The 20,567-nt window shown below is 39.5% G+C and overlaps 2 protein-coding genes across 8 annotated transcripts in view; one reads left to right on the top strand and one right to left on the bottom strand.

Annotated features, from left to right (window-relative positions):
• Window positions 1-20,567, bottom strand: part of GON4L (gon-4 like) — a 90,623-nt gene that overhangs the window by 26,278 nt on the left and 43,778 nt on the right. For 5 of the 7 annotated variants that reach the window (XM_061183320.1, XM_061183321.1, XM_061183322.1 and 2 more), the window contains 5 exons: window positions 5,780-5,820; window positions 5,080-5,183; window positions 2,592-2,790; window positions 1,974-2,060; window positions 661-832 (listed from right to left, as the gene is read on the bottom strand). In XM_061183320.1, coding sequence (XP_061039303.1) covers window positions 661-832; window positions 1,974-2,060; window positions 2,592-2,790; window positions 5,080-5,183; window positions 5,780-5,820 — 603 coding nt within the window. The remainder of the gene's footprint in view (window positions 1-660; window positions 833-1,973; window positions 2,061-2,591; window positions 2,791-5,079; window positions 5,184-5,779; window positions 5,821-20,567) is intronic. The other 2 variants (XM_061183326.1, XM_061183327.1) reach the window with 2 other exon arrangements.
• Window positions 8,981-19,345, top strand: LOC133088901 (small ribosomal subunit protein mS38-like). The gene is given in 3 exon segments (XM_061187035.1): window positions 8,981-9,382; window positions 9,385-9,708; window positions 19,098-19,345. Coding segments are annotated over 3 exon segments (885 nt in total). The 5' UTR covers window positions 8,981-9,069.

Raw genomic sequence — 20,567 nt, 5'->3', positions numbered from 1 at the left:
ATCAAATCCAAAGACAAACCCAAATCCAGAGCAAAACACAACTAATTTGCTAAACTAGGAACAAATCAGAAGCAAATATTTAATTTAAGGGAACAGCAAATATTTTCTCAAAAAATACTAAACCAATGCAAGGTAGAAACCAAACCTGCAAATTTCTTTAAAATATCCAACATGGTAAATGTACAACATCTCTAATTTGTTTCTAACTCCCAAATCAATGATTCACTCAAAATGGAGATATCACTATAATCATTATGGGAAATAAAATGATCTTAATGAAGAAGTGAGTAAAAACCTAAACACAACCCGACTTTACCACTTGACTTCCATCTTTATCAGATACCAGTTTGTCTTGACCTGACTCCTAATACTTACCCTCATATCTACTTAAGTCCAATTATTAGCACGAGTCCCACATCTCTACCCCCCACAACCCTGCCCTGTCCACTGCCTCCATCCCTTACTTAAGCCCAAGTATTATCACCTAATTCTAGAACTTAGATAATGAGCACAAAGGGAGGATAAAAGAGAGAAGGAAGAAATTACAAACACCCTGTCTCCTCCACCCCTAGGAAATTATCCCTAGGAAATTATCTGTGGGATAAGACTCCCACCTCTCATTGCAAGTAAAAACTTAAAGCGGACACATCTGTCCCCTACCAGTCTTCTTGACAGTTTTACGAGGACTCCAGTCAATGCTGACATGTGTGTTGAAGTCTTCAGTGAGCTGCACAGCTCCCATCAGGTTACAGGGTTGGAACAAGGTCTGAAACTTGGGGTTGAACTGATGATGAAGGGCGATGGAGCTTTGAGCAAAGGTTCCCAGCTCTTTCTGGGAAAACAGGACACAAAGGAGATCTAAGTTCCAGACAATTAATACCAGTAGCCCTTAGCCTCTGAGTGAAAAACTGTCCTTCCTACAATAGTACAAAAACAGGTAAAAATCATCATAAAGTCTTCCATAATTAACATTTTGCCATTAAGACTGCTCTTTTGCTGAGTCCTCAGATATTTGGGGATTTGTGATACACTAATTTGTTCTTGTTTTATTCTCAGTCTGAGTGTTCCTCAGCCTTTTGGGTGTATGGTCTAGCTCCCCAGCTAGAATTAAAATTCTCAAGAGTGAGAGCCATTACTTAATAAAATAAAATAAAATAAAATAAAAATTTTAGATGTCTTTTTTGGTTTCTCTGAAGAACAAAGTACGTCTTATGATCCTCTGAACACAATAAGAGGGAAATAACACTCTGCTGACTATCGAAGGAAGCTCAGACTACTAGCCAACTCAAACTCCAAAGAGACTTACCCAAGAGGCAAAGAATATCCTCATTACCTACCCCAAAGTTCAGGAGCAATTTTTATAGGATTTTAACACGTTACTGACAGGGGGATTTTTGCAGAAACTAACACCTGTGGCTGTAATACGTCTCCAGTCAAAAATGTGTTAAAATTTGAATTTTTTTCTTTTTGGCCGCGCCCTATGGCTTGCAGGATCTTAGTTCCCCGACCAGAAACTGAACCTGGGCCCCGGCAGTGAAAGTGCCGAGTCCTAACCACTGGACCTCCAGGGAATTCCCCAAAATTTGAAATTAAAAGCCCTTCCTCCAAAATATTTCATAATGCCATGAGGAAAATTAATTTTATACATAAAACACTGATATTGAGCCTAATAAATAATGAATTCAATAAAAAGAAGAGAAGTACCAAAAGCCCAAGATGAGTGGGTCTAAAGGTAACAGAACCCAATAAAAAGGTAAGAGGAATAGTCTTAAGAAAACTGAACACTCTCTCTGTCCTTTCATGGGAACCAGTAACTTATGTTTTATCAGCAAGCACATGAAGCCATACGAACAGCTACCAAAACATACAGGAGAGAAGAATAAATGTAGCTTATGAGTCAATATTTGTGAGAAATGACTTCCAAACTAACTGCATACACAATTCTTTAGAGTTAGGGATATTTGAAACCTTACAAGAAATATCCTGGTGGTACTGGCCTCCGAACTGAGACTGGGGTTGGAGGTGGCGAGAAGGTGAATTTGCGTCAAGAGCTGCACATGCTGGGGAGGGAAAGAAAATAATATAGTGACATGTTATGATGTTGTCATTTCAGGAACCCAGAAGACTTTACCAAGACGTTAGTGACTTTAGCATATATGTTTGGCTTTCTAGAGATACTATGAGAACAACACAGTATCTTGGTATGAATTCTTTTCTCAAATATGTTCCACTTGAGCAAAATGACAGAACCAGAGGAAGTTTAACCTCAAGCCAGAGGGGCTAAGATTAGAAAGAAGAAAAAACTACTCTGGCAATAAGGCTGTTAAATTCAGAAGGGATTACTAAAGATTCTTTGAAATCTGTCATTCTGAATACTATCAGCGTCCTTACATGCATTCTTACCTGAGCCATAAGGACACGAACATGATGACCTTTCAAGGTCCTAACTGATGTGAAGATCCTGTGGTCCTGTGGTTTCAGTGGTTATCAAGACACCTATTTCTGACTTTTCCAAAGCTGCTAATTTAATGTTTGGCTTCGAGCCAGGCCATGGGATGATCCAATATTAACATTACCAAGAAGAGTCTTACCTGCTGCATCTGCTGCTGGAGTCTCCTCCTCTGTGCTGGGTCTAGAATCAGAGTCTGATGAACTTTCTCACTCTGGGGCTTAACCCTCTCTACCTCCTGCTGCTGTTTGGCTGAAGATTTCCTCATCTTCAGCTGTTCAAGTAGCTCCTTCACTGTGCGATGTTGCTCATTTAGCAAGTTGGCCAGTGGTTCCTCGAACCTATCCTCAACAGGGAGATGATTGGATTTGAACATTTCCCTGGGTCCACAACACATCCAGTTCCTTCTAATGGTGGGCTAAGCAAGTCTGAATAACTTCCATCTACTGCTAATCCCCAAATCTCACTTTAGCCCATAGGCAAACTCCTATCCTACCCAAATCTTCTCCCAAAGTTGTTAGCATAGATTCAAATAAGATGGTTCTGAATCGCCCCCCACCCATTCTTCTACATCAGTCTTCTAAGTAATATTGTAATGAAGGGGAAATCAAACAAAAATCTAAGAGTAGGGAAGTGTCTGGATAACAAAGCAGCCAAGGACCTAATGGGAACCCATCATTTTTCATCACACTGACAGCCACATTAATTTGGGACTTGTTCTTAATGGTGATACAGAATCTTCTCCAAGTTTTCTAACACTACCCTCCTACCCCTACCTCCTGAGAGAGACTGTGTCTGGGGCTGAAGTAAGAATGCAAATACCTAGCATGCTAGTTCTGAGGTAGAGGCAGAACAAAACACTCAAGTGATTAAGCAAGAGCTGATAACTCTATGCAATCAGGATAAGACCTGCTCAAGTAGCTATGACTAGCAGGTTATCATAATTCAAGAAATCCTCTAGAATTTAGCAATAGTTAAATGATAATAATCTTTATCCCCAGAGGCTGTTGAAAAAAGTTATGTTTCCTTTTACAGTATTTACTGTGAGTATGGGCTGGCACAGGGTGAAAACCTAAAGACACAGGCCTGTCCTCTGTACAATTTTACTGAGAATTGAAAACTCTTGATTATCTGCATTACTAGCAGAGGAACAGAAGAACAGAAGCATGAAAAATGTAGATAATGCAAAAAAAAAAAAGGCTGCACCTGATTTTAATAAGTATTATCTGGATGGGTAGTTGATAAGGGGAACACAGGTAACTCACTTTCCCTGTGTTATTTTACTTAATCAAAGATTAAGCTAGGTTTGCATTTCTAGCTGAAAGAAAAGCAGCAGCAGCCCAAGCAGATCAACTGAATACCGAAAGGTAACTGAATTGGAACAAGGATTTTTAAGTAGTTACCTAATGACCAGATTTTTAAAATTCATACACAGAGTTGACTAGTGGAACTGAAATATGTTTACAGATCAAATCCCATGATAGTAAGTTCCCAGGTTCTATTCTGCTACACTAGAATTTTTTTCTATGAAATATGGCGTGAAATAAGTGGGTCAAATACAGACTCTAAGAAATTTTGAAATCTGTTCTCAAAAAAAAAAAAAAAGGTAAGTATGTGAGGTGATAGAAGTGTTAACTTGATGGGGGGAATCCTTTTACAAAGCATACGTTTATCAAATCATCACGTTGTACACTTTCAGTATCTTACAACCTTCTTTGTCAATTATACCTCAACGAAGCTGAAGAAAAAAAGGAACTCCTGAGATTTCTGTTGTGGTTATATTATGGTATTTATTGTAATGGAGTATGACTGGTATTTCTGACTTTTACACAATGATTAGTATATCTTGTCTTTTTCACTAAATTTGCAAGTTCCCTGAAGGTCTAACTTTCAGGTGGATCCAAAGCTCTCTAGTTAGGTAATGCTGTTAAGTTAAAACACAGGACTAATTAGAGACTATGTGTCTTTCAGTTTTGCTTTGTTCCACGCATGGCACAAACCATACCCTGACATCCAGCCAGTCACCTAACGATAGTATGCTGCTACTCAGAATGGACAGCAATAAAGTACGGATAAACTATGCAAACTCATTACAAAAACGGGGGAAAAATTTAAAGCCTCTACTCTCTGGGTGGGACAACGGAAGTGCTAATTTAAGTGAAGAGGGCAGTACACACATTTCAGACTCCAGGGCATTACTTCAGGTGCTTTATGGTTTGCTCAATTAATGCCTTGGTGACTAACGAAAGTTCATTAACATTTACTAGATGTTAACGAGAAACAGAAGAACAAAAGGGACATACTGGATATTACAATTTGGGGTAGTTTCTGTGGCTGGCCACATAGAGTCCTACACACCTCTCCAGCACCACTCACCTGGAGAAGCTGCTACGGATGCCAGCTACTGCTTTTTCTCCCTTCCCAAACAGGTACAGCTTGGTCTATAGCTGCACTGCCCCATAATAAGGAGACTTAGTCACTTGACACCTAACACCCACAAGGGCTCTGCATCCTAATATCAGTAACAGCAGGTAGTCAGGGATGGGAAATTGTTAACCAAAATTTCTCAAAACCTTTTCAGACATACACTTTTCCTCCATGCTAAGTCTCAAGGTCTTTGGTTAGCCTACCGTAGGGCTTGAGGGGTGTTAAAGTTAGGCCGAGGCTCAGCCACACATTCCTCCTCCTCTGGGCCATCATCTTCCATGTTGGAGAATCCCATCTCATCTTGAAACTGAGGGAAAAGGAAAAGAAGGATTTTCCTGGGGAATGGGCACGCAAAAGTCACTCTAGCAGTGACAAGGGAAAGCAAAGACTAGTTTACAGGACTTTAATAACGCTGGCGCACAGAAAGAGCTTGCATCACAACCTTTCTCACTTCTGGGCTCGCACAATCCTGCACATGGGGCAGCTATTATGCCAGGAAAAAAGTTTCTCAATCAGCCAACTTGTAATGGTAAAGACAGAGCATGGATAACTTGAAATGATCAGAATATCTTTAAAGAGATAAATTTATGAGAAAGGTAACTATTTGGGCTCAGAATAATCTAAGATTAGCTTGCAATCTTTAAGGATGCAACATGTGATAGTGAAGAGTCCATCCAAAAGCTTGCAAGGAAAACTTTATTAAGAATAACCTACATATGGATAATCAAAGTTTATTACTTAGCAAAATTCTCGTCACTATATTCTCTCCTGGGTGGACTGAAAGGGGAATGGGCTTGGTTCACACCACCCTTCTGGAGAGAGAGGCCCTGACACCAAAGGACAGAGCTTGCTGGAGAATCCACTTTTACTATTCTGAGTTCTCATTCAAAGATCATTACTCACAGTTTCAAACAGCTCTTCCATCAGTTCATTCACTTCCTTTTCTGCAAAAAAGCCAAACGGTATGCTGTTGGCACACGTTTGTTTCATTTTGCCATAGGGGGAATTCCAAGAAAATTCAATGAAAGTTGTTTTCAGCAAGGCTCTTAACAAAATCCTCATATCTATCCATCATTCACTCATTCATTTAAAAACGTTTATTGAACACCAACTATATGCCTTAATCCCTGGTTCTAAATGCTTAGATACATGACAGGACTTTACTCTCATGAAGCTTAAATTCTAATGGGAAAGCACACAAAAACGTAAGCTAGGTGATTTTATAATGAGATAAATTCATAGTTTGTTGGCCTATCCTACTGAATGGAGTCAAGAGAGAAGTCTCCAGCAGTGTGTCATAGGACCCTATCTTTGGACCTGAACTATTCAGCAATCCCATCAACAACCTAATACACCCAGAAAACACACTTACCAAATCTGTAAATGATATAAAGCTGAAAGGGATTGCCAGACCAACTGATGACAGATTCAAAATTCTAGGTTTTCTCAAATTAATTGGGTGAAACATAATGGGGATAAATTTAAAGTCTTACATTTAGGATTTTCAAAAATCAGTTTCTTAAGTGCACCAAAAGGTAACACGGCTCAAAAACAATGAATCTGAGAAAGATCTCAATGTTTTGGTTGACCTTAAGTTCAATATGACACAGTAGCTCCAAAACAGTAATCACAACCAAGAAGGCAAGCATATCACTGAATCAGAGCAGAGTCTCAAACTCTATCTAGAGGACTGTGATCATTTCTGTAAAAGCCCTTCTTAAGAGGGCATTAAAAAGTTAAAATCCGGGCTTCCCTGGTGGCGCAGTGGTTGAGAGTCTGCCTGCTAATGCAGGGGACATGGGTTCGAACCCTGGTCTGGGAAGATCCCACATGCCGCGGAGCAACTAGGCCCGTGAGCCACAACTACTGAGCCTGTGTGTCTGGAGCCTGTGCTCCGCAACAAGAGAGGCCACGATAGTGAGAGGCCCGCGCACCGCCATGAAGAGTGGCCCCCGCTTGCCGCAACTAGAGAAAGCCCTCGTACAGAAACAAAGACCCAACACAGCCAAAAATAAATAAATTAATTAATTAATTATTTTTTAAAAAGCTAAAATCCAAATGTTAGTGAGGATGTGGAGCAACTAGAACTGTAAAAAGAATGTAAAGTGGAAAGCCACTTTGGAAAAAGGTTTGGCAATTTCTCAGAAAACTAAGTATACAGCTACCTTATGACCACTGATTCTTCCCCTAAATAGCTGACCCAAGGGAAATGAAACACTTGTCCACAAAACCTTGTACAAGAAAGTTCAGAGCTATCTTTATTCAAGATAGCCAGAAATTAGAAAGAACCCAGGTGTCCATCAACACCTGGGGATTGATGAAAAATAAACAAATTGGTATATTTATACACTGGACTCCTACTCAGCAATAAAAGGGAAGAAATTAATGATACAAGCAATGTGCATGAATCTCAAAAACATTATGCTAAGTGAAAGAAGCTGTACACAACAGAACACATACTGTATGATTCCATTTACATGAAGTTCTAAAAGAGGTAAATCTAATCTGTGATAGAAGAAAAGAGAACAGTGGTCGCACCTGGGAGGATGGTGTGGGGACTGACTTGGAAGGGGCAAGTGGGTACTTTCTCTATCTTCTTAGGGGTTTGAGTTATACAAGAGGAGGCACATCGAACTTCACTGAATTGTACACTTAAGATTTCTGTACTACAATGTGTATAAATTTACCTAAAAAGAAAAACTGTAAACAAATACTGAGTTCTAATTCATGATATGCGTGCTGAAATGTTTAGATATCTACAACTCACTATGAAATGCTTTTTAAAAAAATGGATTCATAGATGGATAGCTGCATGACTAAGCAAATATATGAAAAGTTCACTATAGAAGCTAGGTGGTGGGTATACGGGTGTCCACTGTACGATTCTCTCAACGTTTCTATATGTTCGAAAAGTTTCATAATAAAATGTCGTGGGGGAGAATTTTCTTAAAAATAAAGGCTAGAATCCAGAGGAGGGTAACTTGGGGGTTGAAATGTGGAAAGCCTGGCATTTAGAGAACTGAAAAAACTTGGTATGTTTAGAATAATAAAGAAAAAATGTAGAAAAAGAAACATACTATGCACACTTAGGAGTAAATTACATTTTATGGCAACAAAGGACAAACAGAGAAATATAAAAGATAGATTCAGGTTCAATAAGGAAAATGTTGGGGCTTCCCTGGTGGCGCAGTGGTTAAGAATCCACCTGCCAATGCAGGGGACACGGGTTTGAGCCCTGGCCCGGGAAGATCCCACATGCCGCGGAGCAACTACGCCCATGCGCCACAACTACTGAACCTGCGCTCTAGAGCCTGCGAGCCACAACTACTGAAGCCCGTGTGCCTAGAGCCCGTGCTCCGCAAGAAGAGAAGCCACCACAATGAGAAGCCCGCACACCACAACGAAGAGTAGCCCCCGCTCGCCGCAACCAGAGAAAAGCCCTCGCGCAGCAACGAAGACCCAACGCAGCCAAAAAATAAAAATAAATTTTTAAAAAAAATTAATAAGGAAAATGTTAATTGAAGAGGTGTTCAAGAGTAGGACACACTATCCGCAGAACTGATGAACTCCCTGTCACTGGAAGTATCCAAACGGACTGAAAGGCCACATGAGAGAAGCTGTTAACAAACGCTTAAGTGGGAGGAAAATATATGTGACCACAGGAGGCTTTCCAAACTCTGTGATTCTAAGCTTTTTTATTTTTAAATTTTTATCATCCATGTAAGAAAAGTCCTCTTAAAGGGATTATAATTAAGCATGATAACAAAAGATGACAAGGGGTAGAAACAAAATTAAAATTCTATCCTAGTTTTTTACTTATGACCATAGAACTCCATGACTAGAAAGGAAGACCCTTCGTTCAGGCATTCCAGAAAAGTTCACTATTTGATTGGCAAATACTGTCAGCCCCATGCAAAACACCAGCTCTAAGGCAATAAACAATACAAAACCCATGAGAAGCTCACAGTTTAGGGAAGGAGACAGATATAAATAAGCAACTATGAGAGAGATGCGTATTAAAAAGGACATATAGGGAAGAGTTGGTGTGAGGTCGTGGCATGCGGGCTCCAGGGACGGCGGAGGCGGCCGCGGCCGGCTGGGGCTCGGGGCCTAAGACCCGAGCGTCGACACCACCCGCGCGGTGAGCACCTCGGGCTCTGCTGAGTGCCTGGGGCCGCCGCCAAGCACAGACCATGTTCATGGTGCGCCTGACTTCCCAGCTGCTCAGGGCTGTTCCCCGGGCAGGCTGCAGTGGGCCTTGGCCTGTCTGTCGGGTGCTGGGCAGGTATGCCTGCAGGCCTCACCACAGCATACAACCAATAGGCCCAAGTGGGGTTGCCTCCCTCCCTGACAGGCGGGTCCACATGGAGCTTGAGGAGATGCTGGTCCCCAGGAAGATGTCTATCAGCCCCATGGAGAGCTGGCTGACCGTTCGCTACCTCCTGCCCAGACTGGACTCTGGGGCCCCAGGGACTGTGTCTCCAGCCCAAGTCTATGAGTGTCCTCCCAGGGGGAAGGGGTCAAGCAGGGGGGTAAGGAGATCTGGGACGCACCCCAGATACAGTGCAAAAACGTGCTCAAGATCCACCGGCGGAAGATGAATCATCACAAGTACCGCAAGCTGGTCAAGAGGACCCGGTTCCTGCGGCGGAAAGTCAGGGAGGGACGCCTGAAACGGAAGCAGATGAGGTTCGAGAGAGACCTGAGGCGCATCTGGCGGAAGGCGTGCCTGAAGGAAGCCCCCGCAGGCTGGCAGACCCCCAAGATCTACCTGAAGGGCAAATCAGTCTTGTGTGTCTCTCCCCCAGCCCTGTTACTGCTGATGACCCATTGTAATAAATATTCAGAGAACTTAGCCAAAAAAAAAAAAAAAAAAAAGGACATATAAAATAGTATGAATTGATATAATCAGGAGGAGGAACCAAGATGCCGGAGTAGAAGGACATGCTCTCACTCCCTCTTGCGAGAACACCATAATCACAACTAGCTGCTGGACAATCATCGACAGAAAGACACGGGAACTCACCAAAAAAGATACCCCACGTCCAAAGACAAAGGAGAAGCCACAATGAGACAGTAGGAGGGGCGCAATCACAGTAAAATCAAATCCCATAACTGCTGGGTGGGCGACTCACAGACTGGAGAACACTTATACCACAGAAGTCCACCCACTGGAGTGAAGGTTCTCAGCCCCACGTCAGGCTTCCCAATCTAGGGGTCCAGCAATGGGAGGAGGAATTCCTAGAGAATCAGATTTTGAAGCCTAGTGGGAATTGATTGCAGGACTTTGACAGGACTGGGGGAAACAGACTCCACTCTTGGAGGGCACACGCAAAGTAGTGTGCACACTGGGACCCAGGGGAAGGAGCAGTGACCCCAGGGGAGACTGAACCAGACCTACCTGCTAGTGTTGGAGGGTCTGCTACAGAGGTGGGGTGGAGGGGACTGTGGCTCACCGTGGGGACAAGGACACTGGCAGCAGAAGTTCTGGGAAGTACTCCTTGGCGTGAGTCCTCTCAGAGTCTGTCATTAGCCCCACCAAAGAGCCCAGGTACGATCCAGTGTTGGGTTGCCACAGGCCAAACAACCAACAGGGAGGGAACCCACCCCCACCCCCACCCCCACCCCCACCCATCAGCTGTCAAGCAGATTAAAGTTTTACTGAGCTCTGCCCACCACAGTAACAGCTCTACCCACCACCAGTCCCTCCCATCAGGAAACTTACACAAGCCTCTTAGATAGCCTCATACACCAGAGGGCAGACAGCAGAAGCAAGAAAACTACAATCCTGCAGCCTGTGGAACAAAAACCACATTCACAAAAAGATAGACAAGATGAAAAAGCAGAGGGCTATGTACCAGATGAAGGAACAAGATAAAACCCCAGAAAAACAACTAAATGAAGTGGAGATAGGCAACCTTCCAGAAAAAGAGTTCAGAATAATGACAGCGAAGATGATTCAGGACCTCGGAAAAAGAATGGAGGCAAAGATCGAGAAGATGCAAGAAATGTTTAACAAAGACCTAGAAGAACTAAAGAACAAACAAACAGAGAGGAACAATACAATAACTGAAATGAAAACTACACTAGAAGGAATCAATAGCAGAATAACTGAGGCAGAAGAACAGAAAAGTGACCTGGAAGACAGAATGGTGGAATTCACTGCTGCGGAACAGAATAAAGAAAAAAGAATGAAAAGAAATGAAGACAGCCTAAGAGACCTCTTGGACGACATTAAATGCAATAACATTCGCATTATAGGGGTCCCAGAAGGAAAAGAGAGAGAGAAAGGACCTGAGAAAATATTTGAAGAGGTTATAGTCGAAAACTTCCCTAACATGGGAAAGGAAATAGCCACCCAAGTCCAGGAACCGCAGCGAGTCCCAGACAGGATAAACCCAAGGAGAAACACGCCGAGACACATAGTAATCAAATTGGCAAAAATTAAAAACAAAGAAAAATTATTGAAAGCAGCAAGGGAAAAACGACAAATAACATACAAGGGAACTCCCATAAGGTTAACAGCTGATTTCTCTGCAGAAACTCTACAAGCCAGAAGGGAGTGGCATGATATACTTAAAGTGATGAAAGGGAAGAACCTACAACCAAGATTACTCTACCCGGCAAGGATCTCATTCAGATTTGATGGAGAAATCAAAAGCTTTACAGACAAGCAAAAGCTAAGAGAATTCAGCACCACCAAACCAGCTCTACAACAAATGCTAAAGGAACTTCTCTAAGTGGGAAACACAAGAGAAGAAAAGGACCTACAAAAACAAACCCAAAACAATTAAGAAAATGGTCATAGGAACATACATATCGATAATTACCTTAAACGTGAATGGATTAAATGCTCCAACCAAAAGACACAGGCTTGCTGAATGGATACAAAAACAAGACCCATATATATGCTGTCTACAAGAGACCCACTTCAGACCTAGGGACACATACGGACTGAAAGTGAGGGGATGGAAAAAGATATTCCATGCAAATGGAAATCAAAAGAAAGCTGGAGTAGCTATATTCATATCAGATAAAATAGACTTTAAAATAAAGAATGTTACAAGAGACAAGGAAGGCCACTACATAATGATCAAGGGATCAATCCAAGAAGAAGATATAACAATTATAAATATATATGCACCCAACATAGGAGCACCTCAATACATAAGGCAACTGCTAGCAGCTGTAAAAGAGGAAATCGACAGTAACACAATAATAGTGGGGGACTTTAACACCTCACTTACACCAATGGACAGATCATCCAAAATGAAAATAAATAAGGAAACAGAAGCTTTAAATGACACAGTAGACCAGATAGATTTAATTGACATTTATAGGACATTCCATCCAAAAACAGCAGATTACACTTTCTTCTCAAGTGCGCACGGAACATTCTCCAGGATGGATCACATCTTGGGTCACAAATCAAGCCTCAGTAAATTTAAGAAAACTGAAATCATATCAAGCATCTTTTCTGACCACAATGCCATGAGATTAGAAATGAATTACCGGGAAATAAACGTAAAAAACACAAACACATGGAGGCTAAACAATATGTTATTAAATAACCAAGAGATCACTGAAGAAATCAAAGAGGAAATCAAAAAATACCTAGAGACAAATGACAATGAAAACATGACGATCCAAAACCTATGGGATGCAGCAAAAGCAGTTCTAAGAGGGAAGTTTATAGCTATACAAGCCTACCTCAAGAAACAAGAAAAATCTCAAGTAAACAATCTAACCTTACACCTAAAGGAACTAGAGAAAGAAGAACAAACAAAACCCAAACTTAGCAGAAGGAAAGAAATCATAAAGATCAGAGCAGAAATAAATGAAATAGAAACAAAGAAAACAATTGCAAAGATCAATAAAACTAAAAGCTGGTTCTTTGAGAAGATAAACAAAATTGATAAACCACTAGCCAGACTCATCAAGAAAAAGAGGGAGAGGACTCAAATCAATAAAATTAGAAATGAAAAAGGAGAAGTTACAACAGACACCGCAGAAATACAAAGCATCCTAAGAGACTACTACAAGCATCTCTATGCCAATAAAATGGGCAACCTGGAAGAAATGGACAAATTCTTAGAAAGGTATAACCTTCCAAGACTGAGCCAGGAAGAAACAGAAAATATGAACAGACCAATCACAAGTAATGAAATTGAAACTGTGATTAAAAATCTTCCAACAAACAAAAGTCCAGGACCAGATGGCTTCACAGATGAATTCTATCAAACATTTAGAGAAGAGCTAACACCCATCCTTCTCAAACTCTTCCAAAAAACTGCAGAGGAAGGAACACTCCCAAACTCATTCTGTGAGGCCACCATCATGCTGATACCAAAACCAGACAAAGATACTACAAAAAAAGAAAATTACAGACCAATATCACTGATGAATATAGATGCAAAAATCCTCAACAAAATACTAGCAAACAGAATCCAACAACACATTAAAAGGATCATACACCACGATCAAGTGGGATTTATCCCAGGGATACAAGGATTCTTCAATATATGCAAATCAATCAATGTGATACACCATGTTAACAAACTGAAGAATAAAAACCATATGATCATCTCAATAGATGCAGAAAAAGCTTTTGACAAAATTCAACACCCATTTATGATAAAAACTTTCCAGAAAGTGGGCATAGAGGGAACCTACCTCAACATAATAAAGGCCATATATGACAAACCCACAGCAAACATCATTCTCAATGGTGAAAAACTGAAATCATTTCCTCTGAGATCAGGAACGAGACAAGGATGTCCACTCTCACAACTATTATTCAACATAGTTCTGGAAGTCCTAGCCACGGCAATCAGAGAAGAAAAAGAAATAAAAGGAACCAAATCAGAAAAGAAGAAGTAAAACTGTCACTGTTTGCAGATGACATGATACTATACATAGAGAATCCTAAACATGCCACCAGAAAACTACTAGAGCTAATCAATGAATTTGGTAAAGTTGCAGGATACAAAATTAATGCACAGAAATCTCTTGCATTCCTATACACTAATGATGAAAAATCTGAAAGAGAAATTATGGAAACACTCCCATTTACCATTGCAACAAAAAGAATAAGATACCTAGGAATAAACCTACCTAGGGAGACAAAAGACCTGTATGCAGAAAACTATAAGACACTGATGAAAGAAATTAAAGATGATACCAACAGATGGAGAGATATACCATGTTCTTGGATTGGAAGAATCAATATTGTGAAAATGACTATACTACCCAAAGCAATCTACAGATTCAATGCAATCCCTATCAAATTACCAATGGCATTTTTTATGGAACTAGAACAAATCATCTTAAAATTTGTATGGAGACACAAAAGACCCCGAATAGCCAAAGCAGTCTTGAGGGAAAAAAACGGAGCTGGAGGAATCAGACTCCCTGCCTTCAGACTATACTACAAAGCTACAGTAATCAAGACAATATGGTACTGGCACAAAAACAGAAACATAGATCAATGCAACAGGATAGAAAGCCCAGAGATAAACCCACACACCTATGCTCAACTAATCTATGACAAAGGAGGCAAAGATATACAATGGAGAAAAGACAGTCTCTTCAAGAAGTGGTGCTGGGAAAACTGGACAGCTACATGTAAAAGAATGAAATTGGAACACTCCCTAACACCATACACAAAAATAAACTCAAAATGGATTCGAGACCTAAATGTAAGACCGGACACTATAAAACTCTTAGAGAAAAACATAGGAAGAACACTCTTTGACATAAATCACTGCAAGATCTTTTTTGATCCACCTCCTAGAGTAATGGAGATAAAAACAAAAATAAACAAATGGGACCTAATGAAACTTCAAAGCTTTTGCACAGCAAAGGAAACCATAAACAAGACGAAAAGACAACCCTCAGAATGGGAGAAAATATTCGCAAACGAATCAACGGACAAAGGATTAATCTCCAAAATATATAAACAGCTCATGCAGCTCAATATTAAAGAAACAAACAACCCAATCCAAAAATGGGCAGAAGACCTAAATAGACATTTCTCCAAAGAAGACATACAGATGGCCAAGAAGCACATGAAAAGCTGCTCAACATCACTAATTATTAGAGAAATGCAAATCAAAACTACAATGAGGTATCACCTCACACCAGTTAGAATGGGCATCATCAGAAAATCTACAAACAACAAATGCTGGAGAGGGTGTGGAGAAAAGGGAACCCTCTTGCACTGTTGGTGGGAATGTAAATTGATACAGCCACTATGGAGAACAGTATGGAGGTTCCTTAAAAAACTAAAAATAGAATTACCATATGATCCAGCAATCCCACTACTGGGCACACACCCAGAGAGAACCATAACTCAAAAAGACACATGCACCCCAATGTTCATTGCAGCAATATTTACAATAGCCAGGTCATGGAAGCAACCTAAATGCCCATCGACAGATGAATGGATAAAGAAGTTGTGGTACATATATACAATGGCATATTACTCAGCCATAAAAAGGAACGAAATTGAGTCATTTGTTGAGATGTGGATGGATCTAGAGACTGTCATACAGAGTGAAGTAAGTCAGAAAGAGAAAAACAAATATCGTATATTAACGCATGTATGTGGAACCTAGAAAAATGGTACAGATGAGCCGGTTTGCAGGGCAGAAGTTGAGACACAGATGTAGAGAACAGACATATGGACACCAAGGGGGGGAAACTGCGGTGGGGTGGGGATGGTGGTGTGCTGAATTGGGCGATTGGGATTGACATGTATACACTGATGTGTATAAAATTGATGACTAATAAGAACCTGCAGTATAAACAAACAAACAAACAAAACAACTAATACTAAACTTTCATTGGGTTATTTGTATGGAAATATGTTAATATAAATGTTTCAGACATTACATGAAATTTCTAAAAATCTTATATGTTCTGGTATAATGTTATAAGTCATAATCCTAGTTATTACTTTAAAATGTATATCTCAGAAATAACTAATTTTCTTGTCAACTGATTATGAACTTTCATCAAATCTTTAACCGTGGTCATTTTTAAGTCTTTTGTCATTTACAGACAGTTCTGGGTGTACTCTGATGCTTTTGTAAATATGTTCCTATAAAAGGGTTTCATCTTCAGGAAATTCATGGAAAAGACTCTGACAAGTACAGGTTTCTGGTACCTGACTGTACTGCTGAACTGAATGAATAAGCATTTTCAGAACTCTAATGAAAAACTGATGAGCTCATAAAAGTGCTAACAAAAGATCAAGATGAAAAAAAAAATTAATTACATGGGACTGAGTGAACTGATGAGGATGAGTATAATTTTTGTGACTTTCTGTTTGAATTTAAAAAAAGAAAAAATCCCACAAGGACTCAGAGGCAAAGAATATACAAATCAATTTTCACTGCAAAGTAAAGAAGCTGTTACAGTGGCAGATTACTGGACTGAATGTCAATATTATGACATAGTATGAGTGTGTTTCATGTTTGGTAATTGCAATCATTGTTGCTTTTGTTGTGGTCATCCATGTACAATGCTTGGTGTCAGTCTATTTATCTCTTGTAAAAATAAAATACAGTGTGTGTGTGTGTGTGAAAAAAAATAAATAAATAAAAAATAAAGTAAAAAAAAAAATCTTATATGTTCTGGTATAATGTTATAAGTCATAATCTAGTTATTACTTTAAAATGTATATCTCAGAAATAACTAAATTTCCTTGTCAATTGCATTATTATGAACTTTCATCAAATCTTTAACCATGGTCATTTTAAAGTCTTTTGTCATTTACAGACAGTTCTGGGTGTACTCTGATGCTTTCGCAAAAATGTTCCTATAAAAGGGTTTCATCTTCAAGGAATTCATGGAAAAGACAAGTACAGGTTTCTGGTAACTGACTATACTGCTGAACTGAATGAATAAGCATTTTCAGAACTCTAATGGAAAACTGATGAATTCATAAACGTGCTAACAAAAGATCAAGATGAAAAAAAAAGAATTAATTGCATGGGACTGAGTGAACTGATGAGGATGATTATAATTTTTGTGACTTTCTGTTGGAATAAAAAAAAAAAAATCCCACAAGGACTCAGAGGCAAAAAATATACAAATCAATTTTCACTGCAAAGTAAAGGAGCTGTTACAGTGGAGGTTTACTGGACTGAATGTCAATATTATGACATAGTATGAGTGTGTTTCGTGTTTGGTAATTGCAATCATTGTTGCTTTTGTTGTGGTCATCCATTTACAACGCTTGGTGTCAGTTTATTTCTCTCTTGTAAAAATAAAATACAGTGCGTGTGTGTGAGTTGTGGAAAAAAAAATAGTATGGATTACAGAGCAAGAAGATCAATCCTAATTGAGGAGGATCTCCCTGAGAAATTACAGTTGACCCTTGAACAACATGGAATTGAACTGTATGGTCCCACTTATATGCAGATTTTTTCAGTAAATATATTGGAACAATTTGGGGGGGATGTGCAACAATTTGAAAAAACCCTCAGACAAACCACAGAGCCTAGAAATACCAAAAAATTTAAGAAAAAGTTAGGTATGTCATGAATGCATAAACTGTATGTAGATACTAGTCTATTTTATCATTTACTACCATAAAATGTACACAAATCTACTCTAAAAAGTTAAAATTTATCAAAACTTATGCACACGCTTACAGACCATACCTGGCACCATTCACAGTTGAGAGAAACCCAAACATAAAGATGCAGTATGAAATCATAACTGCATAAAATTAACTGTGGCATATACTGTACTTCTGTAATAATTTCATAGCCACCTCCTGTTGCTAGCTCAGGTGTTAGAAGTATCTGCTTAAAACATTTCCTGAGCAGTTCATCTCTCCAGCAAATTGCGTACCGTAGGAAAAAGTGATCTCTTGCGGTTCTTGAGTATTTTTCATCAAGTTTAGTATAATACCATAGGCCTTGAATAACACCATGGGACCCATGCGAAGTGCCACTAGTGATGCTGGAAGTGCTCCCAAGAAGCAGAGAAAAGTCATGACATTACAAGAAGACGCTGAATTGCTTGATACGTACCAGAGATTGCGGTCTGCAGCTGTGATTTCCCACCATTTCAAGATAAATGAATCCAGTGTAAGGACCATTGTAAAAAATGGAAAGGAAATTCATGAAGCCATAGCTGCCGCTATGCCGGCAGGTGCAAAAACCTTGCACTTTTTGTGAAATACCTTTTTATCTCATATTGAAAATGCAGCTTTTATGTGGGTGCAGGATTGCTATAAGAAAGGCATATCTATAGACTCTAATATGATTTGAGAAAAAGCAAAGTCATTATATGACAACTTAAAGCAAAAGGAAGATGAAGGATCTAAGGCTGGAGAATTTAATGCCAGCAAAGGATGGTTTGATAATTTTAGAAAGAGGTTTGACTTAAAAACTGTCAAGATAACAGGAGAAGCAGCCTCTGCTGACGCAGAGGCAGCAGACAAGTTCCCAGACTGAGGAGAAAGGATATCTGCCTGAACAGGTTTTTAGTGCAGATGAAAGTGCCCTATTCTGGAGGGGAAAAAATTTTTAAAAATGAAAAAATAAAGCCTCAAAAGACATTAGTAAGGAAGAGAAGCAAGCACCAGGATTTAAGGCAGGAAGGGAGAGGCTAAGTCTACTGTTTTGTGAAAATGCAGTCACATTTACCACCAGGACTGCCCTTATCTATAAAGCTGCTCACCTTGAAGGGAAAAGATAAACACGAGCTGCCAGTCTTTGGATATACAAAAAGAAGGGCCTTTCTATGGATTGGTTCCATTGATGCTTTGTCCCTGAAGTCAGGAAATACCTTGCCTTTTAAAGTTCTTTTGAAATTGGACAATGCCCCTGGGTACCCAGAACCCCATGAATTCAACACTGAAGGCATCTAAGTGGTCTACTCGCCTCCAAACATGTCTCTAATTCAGCCTCTAGATCGGGAGTCATAAGGACCTTTAAGGCTCATTACACACGATCCTCTACGGAAAGGATTATCCACACTAAAGAAGAGATCCCAATGGAGAGAACATCATGTAAGTCTGGAGGAAGGATCACACCACTGAAGATGCCATCATTGTTAAAGAAAAAGCCATGAAAGCCATCATACCTGAAACAATAAATTCCTGCTGGAGAAAACTGTGTTCAGATGTCCTGCATGACTTCACAAGATTTACGACAGAGCCAATCAAGGAAATCATGAAACAGACTGTGAATATGGCCAAAAAAAGATGGGGGTGAAGGGTTTCAAGTTCTGAATCTCGGAGAAATTCAAGAGCTAACAGACACCGCACCAGAGGAATTAACAAAAGATGACTTGATGAAGATGAGTGCTTCCAAAACAGTGCCAGACGATGAGGAAGAAGATGTAGAAGAAGCTGTGTCAGAAAACAAACTGACATTAGACAATCAGGCAGCAGGGTTCCGATTATTTAAGACTGCTTTTGACTTCTTTTACAAGGACGCTTCTATGATATAGACTCTGAAACCAAAGCACGTGGTGGGAGAGGGACTGGTACCATACAGAAACATTTTTAGAGAAATGAAAAAGCAAAAAAGTCACACAGATATTACAATGTATTTCCATAAAGTTACACTCTCTGCCTCCCCTTCCTCCTCCACCACCTCTCCTGCCTCTGCCAGCCTGAGACAGCAAGACCAACCCCTCCTCCTCCTCAGCCTACTCAATGTGAAGACAAGGAGGATGAAGGCCTTTACGATGATCCACTGCGACTTAATGAATAGTAAATAATCATCATGCCTGCAGTTAATAAACTTATCTGTTGTGTATGTGTGTGTATCTTTGTGTAAAACTCTAATAACTGTATGGCAAGAATTGTATGAGATGTTTCTGTGTCATCATCATCATCATCGCCTAAGTACTCATCATGTAGAACATCATGTACAAGACTTGTATTGAAATGGATAGCCTATCCTTACATAGGCATAAAGTGAGTGATATTTAATATAAAATTAATAATTAATAAAATTAATAATGTTAGTTTTATTAATGATTTATAACTGTGCTTTCAAAGAATTACATTATCAACTGTGTATCAGCCTATTATCACATTTTTAAAAAATGTAACAATGTTTCCAATCCTGTACATGAATATGACTATAATACTGTATGCCATAAAAATTTTGTAACCATTCAGCAGTGTATAGGCCAGAGTACTAAGAAGCGATCTGTGAAGCAATCATACCAATTACACTAGGTTACCATCAAGCCATCATACTGCTGCTTCTTCATTATCAATGCATGAATCCTTATACCAGTAAATAAATGTTCCTTTTTCACATTATCTCTTCATTTTTCTTGTCTAGTGTTTGTAACATGTATATCTACAGTGTTTTGTATCATATAAGACAATATTAATATAGATACTGACAGATGATTCAGCTTGTAAACAGATAACATAACTTACAGTATCGATAAATACGGTACTGTAAACATATTTTCTCTTCCTTATTATGATTTTCTTAATAACATTTTCTTTTCTCTAGCTTACTTTACTGTAAGAATACAGTATATAAAACACATTATATATAAAATACATGTTAATAACTATTTATTTTATTGGTAAGCCTTCAACAGTAGGCTACTAGTAGTTAAGTTTTCGGGTAGTCAAAACTTCCAGTCGGATTTTCAACTACACTGGGGTTGGGCACCCCTAGCCTCCAAGTTGCTCAAGGTCAAC

Source organism: Eubalaena glacialis, chromosome 3 (genome assembly GCF_028564815.1).
Source record: "Eubalaena glacialis isolate mEubGla1 chromosome 3, mEubGla1.1.hap2.+ XY, whole genome shotgun sequence".
NCBI lineage: Eukaryota > Metazoa > Chordata > Mammalia > Artiodactyla > Balaenidae > Eubalaena > Eubalaena glacialis.
Note: the sequence above shows the minus strand (reverse complement) of the source record. Positions and strands in the feature narration are given on the sequence as shown.